This window comes from Megascapheus bottae, chromosome 17 (assembly GCF_031878675.1).
Source record: "Megascapheus bottae isolate mThoBot1 chromosome 17, mThoBot2.hap1, whole genome shotgun sequence".
Lineage (NCBI taxonomy): Eukaryota > Metazoa > Chordata > Mammalia > Rodentia > Geomyidae > Megascapheus > Megascapheus bottae.
Window position 1 is genome coordinate 16462408 of NC_143525.1, and position 15344 is coordinate 16477751.

The window sequence follows — 15344 nt, forward strand, 5'->3', positions numbered from 1 at the left end:
TGAGTTCAAGCTCTAGGACTGGTAGAAAAAACATTATGTTTCAAGATCTCCCCCCATCCTTGTATTAAGGACTGGGCTGGTCTAGACAGTGATCCAATTTATGCTTTCCTTGTTTAAGAATGACATGAACATGTGACCATACTGTTTTTTATTGGTTGAGATGGGGATTTCATGGAGTTTCTGCCCAGATTGACTTCAAATCTTGACTTGCCTATTTTCTGTCTCCTGAGTAACTATGGTTCTAGGTATGAGTCACTGTATCTAGCACTTGTATCTTGCTTTGTATTTAGAGCTTTGATCTAGTGATACACCCAGACTCCTGAAGTGACACAGATACTAAGAAAGATTCTCCATGGGAAGAAAAGGAAAGCAGTAGCGATGGGCAGCCATTACCTTGGCCCGTTTTTTGCACAGCAGCATCACAATGCTCAGGAACCCTGCTGCTGCAGCATACCCCAGAGGAGTCAGGCCACTTTCAGAAGAGGCATCCACATTGGCCCCAAACTCCAAAAGCAGGGCCACCATTTCTGTATAACCAAGATGAGACTGGACACACAGAATTGGAGCATTATTTAAAACCTCTGTTCGGTAATTAATATTGGCACCTCCCAAAATCAACAGTCGGCTGACCTAGAAATAAGCAAATAGAAATAACAATCAGACAAACATCAGACCCTACAACAGTGTTTAGTAGTATTTAGTAGCTATGTTATTTTACATTATTCATTTGTTCTTTTTTTCAATCCTTTGCTTTTAAAAAAGTATTGTAGCCAGGTGCCAGTAGCTCAGGCCTGTTATTGTAGTTGAGATCTGAGGATCAAGGCTTGAAGCCAGACTGGGCAGGAAAGTTTGTGAGAATCTTTTTTTTTGGGGGTGGGGTGGGTGGTGGAGCTATCTGGGCCTGGGTCCGGTCCCTGAGCTCTTCAGCCAAGGTTAGCGCTTTACCATTTGAGCCACAGTGCCATTTCCAGTCTTCTGGAGGTAAACTAGAGATAAGGAGATAAGAGTCTCACGAACTTTAGTGCCAGGGCTGACTTAGAACCTTGATCCTCAAATCTCAGCCTCCTGAGTAGCTGGGATTATAGGTGTGAGCCACCATGCCCACTTGTGAGAGTCTTATCTCCATTTAATTCACAAGAGTTAAATGTGGCTCAAGTGGTAGAGTGCTAGCCTTGAGCAAAAGAAGCTCAGGGAGAGTACCCAGGCCCAGAGTTCAAGCCTCAGAACTGGTTAAAAAAAAAAAAAAAAAGGAAAAACAATACAAATACAAAATGTCTCCTATATAGAAACTGCTCATGTTCTAGAGTGAATGACATGTGTATCATAGTATTAAACACTGGCTTTACTTACAAGTGAACTCTTAGTCAGAAAAGCTCCTCTCCCCAAAGGCTACATGCCTCTAGATCCAAGTGGCATTTGCCTTGGGTATCAGAGTCAGCTTACAGAAAGGAGGACAGCAGATTACTCTTTAATTTACTGAATAAAATGCAGCAATTTGAAATACATTATCAATAAAAGGCCAATAGGAGATAGTCCAAGGAAAATGAGAGATCAACTAGTAACTGGATATCCTTCAAATTGTATTTTTCTGCAGATAATTCTTTAATTTGTTTGTGACTCCTATGTATTTACCTTTATATTTGGAGTATAGAGATTTCGTAAAGATGCCAATGCCATAGAAAGACCTTCTGTGCTGTAGGAGATCCAGAGACCTTGGAGAATGGAAGATGATACACCAACTTTTTTACTCAAACCCTGAAAAAGGAATGCAAAACAATTAAATTATTAGCTTAGCTAATAAGTAGCATCAATAGTAAGTTGATGGCATATGTGTTTCTGATACCAGTGAGTTAGAGCTTATCTTCATCTCTTTATGCTTGACAAAGGCCATCCACTGATGGGGACAAATACTAATAATTTAGGACAAAGTAACAAATTGTTTCTAAGATTTTTCAAATCTTTACATCTTAATGAATCTATCTAACATCTTTCTTTTCTGCTATGTTGTTTTTCCTGAAGTACTTTAAATTCAAGTAAATAGACACTGTAGTAGTGGCAATGTGGTGTGACTGTTGATCTTCATTTCATTTTTCCTGAGAATTTGGAAAAATTATATGTCCTTTACAGTTATGTGGGTAATATGAATTCTGTCTAATAAAATTTGAATAGAAGTAATACACTGACCCCTCAAAAGTTCTTGTGTATTTCCATAATCTGTCCCTCTTCCCCTTCTTTCTTTCCTTTGTTGCTTCCTCCTCCTGTCATTCTTCCCTCCCTCTTTCTCCCTACTTTCTTGTATTGAGACAGGGTCCTTTCTTTTTTTTGCCAGTCCTGGGCTTGAGCTCAGGGCCTGAGCACTGTCCTTGGACTTTCTCAAGGCTAGAGCTCTACCACTTGAGCCTCAGCACCACTTCCGGCTTTTTTGTATGTATGTGGTACCAAGGAATCGAACCCGGGTCTTTGTGCATGCTAGGCAAGCACTTTAACCACTAGGCCAAACTCCCAGCCCCAGGGTCCTTTCTTTTAAAAATTATTTTAAATAGTTGTATGGAGGCATTCAACTTAACATGTATGTCCATTTATATGAATAATGCATCTTGGTTGGGAGAGTTCCCTTTCTAGCAATTCTCCCTTTCTCCATCTATTCATTTTCCCACTAGTTACACTGTTTTCTAGTTCCATTTTCACATATGTACATTGACTCTTGTGATTGTATTTATATGCCATTCACCTTTCCACTTAGCACCACTTTCCATTAGCCTCCATAGTCTCCATAGTGTTCCATTAGTCTCCATCCCCTAGTCAAGACATGTTACCTTACCACTTCTTCCCAATATTCATTTTGTTAAACTGTTTACTCTTTTTCGTTTGTTTTTGGTCGGTCATGGGGCTTGAACTTTGGTCGCTGTCCCTGAGCTCTTTAGCTTAAGGCTACTGCCCTACCCCTTGAGCCACAGTGCCACTTCTGGTTTTCTGGTGGTTAATTGGAGCTAAGAGTCTCATGGTCTTTAGTTCCTGGGCTAGCTTGCTGGCTTTAAACCTTGATCCTCAGATCTCAGCTTCCTGAGTAGCTGGGATTACAGGTGTGGGCCACCACACTGGCTTGTACCCTCACTCTTGGATGTGCTATACTCTAGTCAGTTTGAGTTTCTATATACATATGATCCTGTATGTGTTTACCTATAAATTTATGTTTTAGGTCTACATATGAGAGAAAATATGTACTCTTTGCTTTTCTGAACTGACCTTTCTATATAGCCTAGGATGGGCTCAAATTTGAGATGTCCTTCTCATTTTATTAGAAGATTAAGGTGTGTACCACACACCTAGCTCTGTACATTATTGTGTTTTTAGACTGTAGGCCAGATGCGGAGGTACTAATGGAGGATTCTGAGGTCCAAGATGATTTTAGAACTACTATATAAAAGTAAATTTCCCAGTAATCTGCAGTATACTGCAGTAAAAGTAGGAAATAAATTATTATGTTTAGCTGTTGAGACTCTGCAGGTTTTTACAGCAGCTAGAATTCTTCACCCTGCCTAATAGTCCTAAGACAATTATATCTAATCATTCTTAGGAATAAAAACAATATAAACCTGATTTTCCATTCAGCAGTAACAAAATTTTTCCTAGTAGGACTGGTAAAGGTCTCATTGTTAGTAGTTAAAAAGCTCTTTCACAGGGCTTTTTCAAAGGAAATTAGAATAATTTGTCATTTAAATTGTCTAGTCGTCAGTAGATACTCCCTGGCAATCATTTTATTCTGCCAGAATCTGAGTTGTGAGAGTTAAAACAGGAAATCTTGAGGGTAGAGAGATATTAACAACAAAGTTTGAGACCTAAGTGGATCTGGGAATGTACAACTTGCTGTGTTCTCTGGAGTGCAGTCTGTTCTTGCACACAATACACCTATGTATACCCAAATCAGCAAGGCATAATTATTTGTCATATTAGACAAAGGGCACTCATGAAGAAGACATACTTATTTATGAGTTATCTAATAAAATCTCAAGTCATGTCCTTTCTTCAAAAGGCCTAGGATCCCCAAGTAAGTGAAGAAAAGATTTCCTAAAGAGGGAATTCTCACACAAGGGAGAAGGCTAAAAGAGAACTGCTATTATATGAACATCATGAAAAGGCTTTCTAGACAGGCATCTTTTTTCCCCTAGGAAATATTTAGATGCAACCAATAATTAAACTTTCAGATTAAAAAATTCTTTTCAGAGGCTGGGAGCGGTTGCTCATGCCTATAATCCTAGCTACTGAGGAGGCTTGAGATCTGAGGATTGTGGTTCAAAGCCAGCCCAAGCACTGAAGTTCAGGAGACTCTTATCTCCAATTAATACCTAGAAAACAGGAAGTGGCGCTGTGGCTCAAGGGATAGGGCAGTAGCTTTGAGATGAAGAGCTCAGGGACAATGCCCAAGCCCAGGGGTAGGGGCAGTGGCTTTGAGCTGAAGAGCTCAGAGACAGCACCCAGGCCTAGAGTTCAAGCCCCGTGATCAGAAAAAAAAATTCTTTTCAGGACGGCATGGTGATGCAAAATGGAGGCAGGAGGATCATAAGTATGAAGTCAACCTGGGCTACATAGGGAGAATCTGTCTCATAAAACCAAAAACCAAAACAAACGAAATATTTTATTTCTTTTTATCTTATTTATTTATTTACTTTATTATTATTATTATTATTTTTTTTGTGGGTCATGGGGCTTTAACTCTGGCCTGGGAGCTGTCCCTGAGCTCTTCAGGTCAAGGCTACTGCCCTTTCCTTGAGCCGAGCCCCACTTCCCATTTTCTAGGGGTTTATTGGAGGTAAGAGTCTCAGGTCCTTTTGTGCCAGGGCTGGCTTTGAACCTTGATCCTTAGATCTAAGCCTCCCCAGTAGCTAGGATTACAGGTGTGAGCCACTGTGCCTGGCTAAAACATTTTATTTCTAAGAAACTTTCAAGGTAGGCCCTTTTCCTACCTCTGATTTCCCCTTGAAGACCAGTTCTAGTGCTGAGGGCAAGGTGGCTCAAACACATTTAATTCTACAAATCAATTTCTAAGTTGGTATTAAAAAAAGACTTATACATTTAAGGTTTTGAAATCATACAATGCAAAGTTGTTATAAAAGTAAACTATATTATGGTATTAAATATAAAAGTAAACTGGGCACTCAGGGCTGAGGCTTGCACTGCTAGCTATTTGTGAGGATGAGATCTGGAGGATTGTAGGCCATTCTGGGCAGAGAAGTCTACGAAACTTGCCTCCAAAAGCAGGGTTGGAATGGGATGCTAGTGGCTTATATGTCTAATCACACCAACTCAGGAGGATTGATGATCAAGGTTTGAAGCCTGCTCACATTCTTCTAATTAACCACCAAAAAGTGGGGGAGGGTATAACTCAAATGATAGACTGCCTAGCAAACATAAGGCCCTGGGTTCAAACCCCAGTGCTACCAAAAATAATCCTCAAAAAACATATTTTAATATCATTACACACTTAAAGTTAAGGAGTTAATGATAGAATGTCCATTATTCAAATTTCTTTTTGACAATCTCATGTAAAAAAAAATTTTGGTTTGAAATGGGATCCATTTAAGGTTCATTTATTATTGGCAGAAAAGCATCTAAAAATTTAAAGGAACAATTTATTTGGACAAAGTATTATGGCTATGTTCTATACCAACAAACATGTTTTTGACCTTCAAGGGAGAAAGTGGCCTATTAAATGGATATATCATGGTAAGTCAACACTCTAGAAATGGATATTTAGGTAGCTCTGTCCCTCTGCAGCTATTATCATTACATTTTAATGATCATCCTCCTACACATACCATTATGCACTGGTGAGAATATATTTGTATGATATGCTTTAAAAGTTTTTCAGTACACTTTTTGTGCCTTTTGACCCAGTTCGAGACGGACATGATTTTCTCAAAGTAATCATCTATGTCTAAACATCCCCAACGTGAAACCCGAAGCTTGACAAAATGAGAAAGAATAAGCTAATCATGTCTACTCATCCTCTTGTTTTATCCTGAACTAATTATACATGATGGACAAGAGGGTGAGCCCAAACAGCTGGGCCCAATCTTGATTGAACAGACCACTGGGTTCCTAGAAGCATATGCCACTGGGAGGCTGAAACAGAATCTAGTTTTAACCTCTGACACCCTAAGGAAATCAATGCCTCTTTCATCCTCCTCCAGTATTTTAAAAAGGCTACTTAGTTTCTACATTATTCATATTGTCCTCTTGTCTTGAGGAAGTTGAACTCCACTAGAATTCCCAGCTAGGCATCAAGATCTGGGTGAAAAACAACAGCTTCTGATTGTTATTATTACTTCAGAATCTTTTAATTAGTGCTAATAACAGAGATGTTGATTGCAAAGTCTCTCATTTGCTAATCAGTTAACATGCAAACACATTAAAAAACTGAAGCAAACCTATCACTAACTCATTATGATTGCTTATTTTGACATATGATATCAAATATTTACAGTTCTTTTTTGAAGGAATTCCAAATGATACTTAGATAAGAGTGGGAGTGTACGTAAGCTAGGTTCTAAAGCTCAATTAGATCCCAGAAGATCAGATAATCTAGCTCTGACTAGCTTTGGGCCTCAGTCTCCTAATATAGAATATGTGGGTCTCAACAAGGCCTTTAAAGGAACAATAAACTATAACAACAAATCAAATACAAACTACACAAAGAAATATCCATAATTATTTTTGTCAGTATTGGGGTTTGAATTCTGAGAGAGGGCACTGTCCCTGGGCTACTTTTGCTCAAGGCTGGCCACTTGAGCTACAGCTCCACTTCCTGCTTTTCTGTGATTAACTGGAATTGAGAATCTTAAGGACTTTCTGCCTGGGCTGCTTTTGAACCACAATTCTCAAATCTCAGCCTGTTGCGTAGCTATGATTATAGGCATGAGCCACCATAATTTAATAGAGAAAACATTTTTCCTTTTCTTTTTTCAATTATTATAAAGGTGATGTACAGAGGGCTATCATTTTTAAAAAGAAAACTTTTCCTTTTTTTTTTTTTTTGGTAGGTCATGGGGCTTGAACTCTGGGTCTGGGCGTTGTCCTTGAGCTCTTCAGCGCGCTACCACTTGAGCCACAGTGCCACACCACTTCAGGTTTTCTGGCAGTTTAATTGGAGATAAGAGTCTCACGAACTTTCATGTTTGGGCTGGTTTTGAACTGGGGTCCTCAGATCTCAGCCTCTAGAGTAGATAGGATTACAGGCATGAGCCACCAGTGCCCAGCTAAGAAAACTTTCAGTAGTGAAGAACATGAGAACATGCCTTACAGATTATTATGGTGGAAAAAGGGATCTTAACATTTATTCATGATTCTGTGTGCCAAGTTCTATGGTAGGGCATTTCCTTCAATTTAATCTAATCTCCCCTACAGCCTTAGAAGATAGAATTCACAACTAGTATTTGTTTTCTTGGGATAGGATCTCATTTAGTAGCCAAGGCTGGCCTCTAACTTGAGATCCTCCTTCCTCAGTGCTAATATCATAGGCATCTATTTTTTCCATATATTTTTTATTGTAATTAATAGAAGGGTTACATTATATTCACCAGATAGAGGTTGCATTACTTCACATACATTGATACCCTTTCTCATGTCTTGGTCCCCATTTCCCTCCCCCCACTCCCACCCCTCATCTTGTTTTCCCCTCTTCCCTATCCGATTTCAAATAACCAAATATGCATATATACAATACATCAGATAACAAGGTGAAATACTGTAACAATATGAGATAACCAAGGGACAGCAAAAGAGATGAGAGATAACATAGTACATTGAGGACAACAATCACTCATTATATGGCTTTTGTTTCTATATCCTAGAGGTCCTTTCATTTAGCGTCATACTATATGGCCTTATGTATCTAGGTTTTGCTCTATTGTAAATCTCTGCCATGAGAGCCCAAGGTTTCTACTGATTATGACAAATGAGGGAAACCACTGAGCCTGTGTTCCTTTGAATCTGGCTTACTTCACTTAATATAATTTTTTCTAAGTCTTTCCATTTCCTTACAAATGGGGTGATGTTGTTCTTTCTGACACCAGCATAGAATTCCATTGTGTATAAATACCACATCTTATTGATCCACTCATCAACTGAGGGGCATCTGGGTTGATTCCATATCTTTGCTATGGTAAATAGTGCTTATAGGCATCTATTTTTTTTTTTTTGCCAGTCCTGGGTTGAACTCAGGGCCTAACCACTGTCCTTGGGCTTTCTCAAGGCTAGAGCTCTACCACTTGAGCCACAGCACCACTTCCAGCTTTTTTCTATGTATATGGTACCGAGGAATCAAACCTGGGTCTGCGTGCATGCTAGGCAAGCACTCTACCACTAGGCCAAACTCCTGGCCCTACGCATCTATTTTTATATCAGAAGAAACAACCTAAGAAGGTTAAGTAATTCTCTAGTCATATAACTACTAGATATGGAAGTAGACACCAGAGCTTATTATTTGTTTGTTTTTAACTTCTAAAGTTCATGCTCTGTTATACCAAGATGCTAAAAAAGTAAACAATAGCCGGGCGTGGTGGCTCATGCCTGTTATTCTAGCTACTCAGGAAGCTAAGATCTGAGGATCAAGGCTCAAAGCCAGCTCAGGCATATGAGACTCTTATCTTCAATTAATCTCTAGAAAATTGGAAGTGGGACTTGGCGGTAGCCTTGAGCTGAAGAGCTTAGGGACAGCACCCAGGCCAAGTTCAAGCTCCATGACCCACTCCCCAGCCACAAAGTAAATAGTATATGATTCAAGATTTCACTTCTGAATTCGCAACTGGAAAAGGAGCAATTAGAATACACAGAAAACTGATTGCTGACTTACCCTTTTACCTCTAGCTCCAAACCATTCTCCATTCTTGGCTCTTTTCTCCAAAATCATTTTACCCTGGACAATCTCATCTACTCCTATGATTCTACATTCATAATTTCAACTAAACATTAAGTTTATTTTCCAATTGTTAAATCTAAAGTAAAACAGTGTCTATTCAAGGGGATGCTGAATATTACATAGGATTCATTAAATAGTTTCACTTAATCCACAGAATTATTACTGACATTATCTTATAGAATGATAATAATAGATAAGTGCTTATTAAAGTTACACGGCAATTCTCCTTTGGCTCAAAGTCTGTAGCATCAGGAGGAATTCAGAAAATGGTATGCTTAACTTTTCTGAAAGATTGTAGCAGCTCATCCTTCTCGCTCAGGGCATATGGGTTTAGATTCAGTTTTCTTTTGTGTAAGCTGCTTGTGTTTCTCATGTGATTCAATTCATTCATGTGTACAATAAGTAGATTTTTAAATCAGAAAGTCTAAGATACTTAGGGAAAAGCTGGGTGGTCTGAGAATTCTGTCATACATAGTTTTCGCTCAAGAGGACTCGGTGGGCTGCTACTTTTGCCAATGGAAGATCTAAGCATTTTCAGCAAAATTCATACTGAGGACAATTGGAGAAGATATACAAAAAATTTAAAAACATTCTTTTTGAAGGTAGACTAGCTAAAAATTAGAGAATTATTGGTTCAGAATTTAAGGTAGAATGGAGCCTAGGGGGCAGAATTTAGGGAGTAAATGGTTAGAATATACCAAAGTCTAGACTCAACCCAGTGAAAACATCCCACAATATAAACTAGATTGAACTAGCCGATCTCTGGACATAATCCAAAAACTTTCCTTTTCCTAGATTATAAAAAGACTAAATGGCAATTAGAGGATTATAAAAATTTTAAGTGCTCAACAACATGGGGCATTAGGGAAATGCAAATCAAAATCACTGAGATATACCACTTCATTTTTACTAAAAGGGCTAAAACAAAAGACAGATCATGTCTAGCAAGCACTGATGAAGACATGAAGAAAATGGAATCTTTTTTGAAGCATGTACCCTGTCACTATGACCCAGTATGAAGAAACTGGAACCTTCACATACCACTGGTAGAATCATAAAATGGTGTGTATGCTTTGGAAAATAGACCCGCAGTTCCCAAAGACTTGAACATAGCTACTGTATAGTCTAGCATTTTCACTTTTTTTTTTTTTTAAAGAGATGATTTGAAGGGATGATATCTTGCTGTGTTGCCTTGGCTGGTTGGTCTGTGGTTCTGTATTCACTTCCTGCTTCAGTTTCCTGAGTACTGGGACTCCAGTGTTGGGATTCCAGGCACATTCCACTATATCAAACACAGCTATTAATTCTAGGTAAGTATACTCAAGAGAATTTTAGACTGTCTCCATAAACCTGTTGGCAGATATACATTGTCTACCACACCTACCAATATAGGTTTACTACATGCCACTGAGTTTTGAATGCACTAAATACCTCTTTAAGTTAGCTAACTTTTTTTCCTGAGAGTTCTGGGGCTTGATCTCAGGGCCTAGATACTGTCTTTGGACACATTTTGCTCAAGGCTAGCCCTCTGCCACTTGAGCCACAATACCACTTCCACCTTATTTTGTGTATGTGGTACAGAGGAATCGAACCCAGGGCTTTGTGTCTGCTAGGCAAGCACTCTACCCCTAACCATTTTTAAAAAGGAAAAACCGTGTGCTGAGGTTCATAGCAACATTACTCAGAACAATCCAAAGTAGAAATAACTCACAGGTCTCACTATGAATTGGTAAACAAAAACATAGTATACATATAGATAATGAAACACTACCTGGCAATTTAAAGGAATAAATTATTAGGATATGCTACAATATTAATAAACTCTGAAAACATTATGCTAAATCAAGAAAGCCAGGCACAGGCATATTATGATTCTTTTTTTCTGAAATATGCAGACAGTCAAATAGAGATAGAAAATAGAATGAGTGATAACTATATATGGGCATATGGACCTCAGTACAAGTGGCTTACAACTGTATCTTTGCATCCTAGGAAACAGAGAGGTGAAGGATTATGGAAAAAAAATGTTGTGAGACCTCGTCTTGACCAATATCTAGGTGTGGTAGACTGTGCCTTGTATCCCAGCTAGGGAGAAGCTGAGATAGAAAGGATTGTGGCTCCAGACAAATCAAACTTCCCTTCACCACATCCCCCCAAACGAAAGAAAAAAAGAAAAAGAAAAAAGTTCTTGAGACCCCATCTCAAAGTTGTGGCATGTGCCTGTCACCCCAGCTGCTGTATGAAGTTTAAATAGGAGGAGTGTTGTCTAGGCTGTGTAGAGCATAAAAACAAATAAGAACAAAAAGGACTGGAGATGTGGTTCAAGAGGTACAGTGCCTGCCTAACAAGCATAAAGCTGAGTTTAAATCCCAGGACTGTTACCATCATTAAATAAAACTGATACATGGGCCAGGAGTATAGCCTAATGGTAGAGTGCTTGCCTAACATGCATGAAGAGCTGGATTCGATTCCTCGGTACCACATACATAGAAAAAAGCCAGAAGTGGTGTTGTGGCTCAAGTGGTAGAGCTCTAGCCTTGAGAAAGTCCAAGGACAGTGGTCAGGCCCTAAGCTCAAGCCCAGGAATGGCAAAAAAATTTACAAAGTTCAAAGCCAGCCTGGGCACAAAAGGATCTGAGACTTATGGGAAGTGGGGCTTGGTAGGGTGGTAGCCTTGAGCTGAAGAGCTCAGGGACAGTGCCCAGGCTGAGCTTAGGGCCCATGACCCACAAAAAAAAATAGACATTTTTCAGTCCACTTAAAATTAGAATGAGATACTTTGTGTTTCCAACAAGTAAGGTCATTGAATTAGGTCATTTTTGGTCCAGCAATTTGTTAGGCCATACAGAATAGTTATATGCCCTCCTCTGGTACTCTAGCTCATCCTTACAAATGTTGAGAGAAGAAGTGAATGCTGTGCAGTTCTTAGTAGTTTTTAAATGGACAGTGGGAAAACTGGGATTGTGATTGAGAGAGATTGAGGAGACAGCTTGAGAAAAGGCTCCTGTTAGCTTCAAATAAACAGTTTAAAATCATAGCACCTGGAGGAATCTGTGTGTTGTGGTACAGACTTGTACTCACAAAGCATCTTTGATGTAGAAAAGATAATGAACTCAAGGGCAGGATAGTCAACACAGAAACTGGTCTCCAAAAAACCCTAATAATACCAGGAGTATAATGGGTACCAAGAAGTGAAAGGGTATCAATGTATGTGAATTAATGCACCTTCTATCTGGCAAATATCATGTAACCCTTTTACTAATTACAATAAAAAAATCCTACATGTAAAAAAATAAAATAAAAAAAATACCAGGAGTATTAAAATATTTATTAAAGCAATAAGAAAATAAAAGACTACCTTCACTGATTTCTTTAAGACACCATGAAGACATGCAAACTGTTACAACATGACTGTCCTCAGGAGATGATGGTTCATATATGGAGCATACATGTAAATGTGCCTCATATATATGTCATGATAACTTATTTAATCTTTCTCCAAGGGAGGCATTTAACCTCTCTGTAAGACAGGGTCGGTCTCTCTCTCTCTCATTTTTTTTTTTTTCTGCCAGCCCTGGGCTTGAGCTCAGGGCTTGAGCACTGTCCTTGGAGACTTTCTCAAGGCTAGAACTCTACTACTTGCGCCTCAGCACCACTTCCAGCTTTTTTTTGTATGTGGTACTGAGGAGTTGAATCAGCTCTTCATGCATGCTAGGCAAGTACTCTACCACTAGGCCAAACTTGGCCCCAGGACAGCTCTCTTTTAAAGGTTACGGTCCATACACTGTAAGAGATAGACAAACTACCTGCAAAAAAATTTCAGAAAGCAGGAACCATACTGAAATAACAGGAATTTCATTTTATACACATAGTGTTAAAGAAAGTCTGCTAGAGATGCAAAGAGAAAGGTTCCCACTCCTCTAATTACCTTAAAGATGTGAGCTTTGAGGATATGATGTCCCAATTCAATAGTCTGCTGTCGGTTTAGTTTTCCCTCTTGGCGGGAAAACCAGAAGGCAAGTAATGTATGACCACTCCTGAAAAGAAAGAATCTCAATTAGAAATTTTAATGCTGCAACTCTGCTTTGGGTGATTGTACAGGTCCAGCCAGATCTCCAACAAAACTATTTATCATTCAATTAGTATCTAGGGAAAGGTACTTACTACTGGGCAAATAATAGGTATTGGGCAAATAATGGGTATCTTTTATCAGTCCTTCATCTGAATCACATATATATTATTTCTAGGTGGCTTATAACCATCCCCACACAGATGATATTTGATGATTTTCATTTCTTATTTCTGTCAGCTATTTTTATTTCACCAATGCTTAAATCTCAATGTTTCTCAGGATCTTTGCACTGGTCTATCCAGTTCTGTCCTTTCATTGGATTAGGTCATTCCTTTGAGCCTGAACCACCAGCTTGTCTCTTTATTTTTTCCCTCTATCTAGACCTACCTTCTTAGTCTTAGAGAAATCATTCGTCTATTTGATTTCTCTGTCTGGAATCAACATGTCCAAACCGGCTTGACTATCTTGTCCCCAAATGAAGTTTATGATCAGCGTCTATGCATCATCTATCTACCCTTTTCCTCCAGCTGAGTAGAGTGGAGCATTTTATTTTTGGTGCCACCAGAATAGATTGCATATGCTTCAAGTATGTATTTACTATACTTTCTCCTCTACTAGCATGAGTTTCCTGATGGTATCTATTCTCTCATATCTCCTTGCTAACAGATCCCATATCTTCATGGAAGAATAAGTTCTTACTTTCTGTCTCTGAATATTGCCTTATCTATGATGACTGAAACAACTTCTTTTCTCTTTAAAGCACGGAGTCAGCTAGACTGAGGACAAACCCAAAAGGTGGGCCAGTCTAACAGAACTATAGAAAAGCAGAGCTTTAGCCTTGACTGCCATCTAAACTGCCCTATTTTTGAATTTTCTTATTATATGTAATACATTTCTATATGCTTAAAACATTTAAGAGCTAGAAATGTGGCTTAGTGGAGTGCTTGCCTAGCATGCATGAAGCCTTGGGTTTGATTTCTCAGTATCACATAAACAGAAAAAGTTGGAAGTGGCACTGTAGCTCAAGAGGTAGAGTTCTAGCCTTGAGCAAAAGAAGCTCAAGCACAATGCCCAGGCCCTGAATTCAAGCCCCAGGACTGGTATAAAATAAAGCAAAAGCAAAAAAAAAATTTGAGTTGGATTTTTTCCAGCTTAAAGCATCCTAATGATATTTCTTTTAGTAATACACTTCTTTAAGTGTTAATATGTGCTTTTAAAAAAGTGTTAGTTTATATTTTTATGGATATATATGTTTATGGCATGTGTTTCTATTTATGAAAGAAATCTGCATTATTTATATTCTCCATAATATATAACATGTCTAATGCATATAAAATACTAAATAAAATATTTTATAATAAAAATCTTGGGTATTAAAGAAAGGACACCAAACCATCTTTGTGATGTATCATCTTACCACTTATGCTCTAACTTTTAGAAACTGGATATTTAGAACTGTTTCTCTACTGCCCACCAGTTTAATGGTCAGCATAATTCATGTCATTACTCACTAAAATAGTCTACCCCTATTGCTTGGAGTTCTTTTCTTTTAGAAGAGGAAAACAAAACAATCATCTCAGTTTCAAGTCTAATGAATATAGAAGTAGCAAGTGAATTTTGCTGGTAATACTTCCCTGAAAGAAGCCTTTTTCTTATATTGAATATTGACTTTTATTTTTTGCCAGTCCTAGGGCTTGAATTCAGGGTCAAGGCACTGTCATTGGACACTTGCTTTTTTGCTCAAGGCTAGCACCCTACCACTTGAGCCACAGCACCACTTCTGGCTTTTTCTGAGTATGTGGTACCAAGGACCAGGGTTTCGTGTATGCTAGGAGAGCACTCTACTATGCTCCTGGCCCCTGAATATTGGCTTTTTAACTAGGTTTAATGGAGAGATATATACTGAAGTCTGAGACATTCATTCTTTTTTTTTTTTTTTTGGCAGTCCTGGGCTTGAGCTCAGGGCCTGAGCACTATCCTTGGGCTTTCAAGGCTAGAACTCTACCACTTGACTCTTAGCACCACTTCCAGCTTTTTCTTTCTTTCTTTTTTTTTTTTAGCCAAGTATGAAATTTTACTGGCAAATTTATATAAAATACATCATAAACACAATAGTTAAAAGTAAGATGAGCAGAACCAAGAATATAAAACATTTTAAATGAAAGATAACAAAGCCTTATTGGCTTGTTTCAAAGATTATTCATCTTATCTATGATATGCTTCTAGATTTAAAAGTTATTTTGTTACCCTTGATCTGTGAAACTACAAATCCTTTTCCTGGTGGTTCTCACAGCCTTATGCTTGCTCAACAACACTCTACCACTTGAGCCATGCCCCAGCCCCAATAGTCAATAT

At 38.5% G+C, this 15344-nt stretch overlaps 1 protein-coding gene across 5 annotated transcripts in view; it reads right to left on the reverse strand.

The window, feature by feature from the left end:
* Nucleotides 1–15344, reverse strand: part of Tanc2 (tetratricopeptide repeat, ankyrin repeat and coiled-coil containing 2) — a 247578-nt gene that overhangs the window by 37193 nt on the left and 195041 nt on the right. For all 5 annotated transcript variants that reach the window (XM_090349974.1, XM_090349973.1, XM_090349972.1 and 2 more), the window contains 3 exons: nucleotides 12846–12954; nucleotides 1633–1755; nucleotides 394–630 (listed from right to left, as the gene is read on the reverse strand). In XM_090349974.1, coding sequence (XP_090206100.1) covers nucleotides 394–630; nucleotides 1633–1755; nucleotides 12846–12954 — 469 coding nt within the window. The remainder of the gene's footprint in view (nucleotides 1–393; nucleotides 631–1632; nucleotides 1756–12845; nucleotides 12955–15344) is intronic.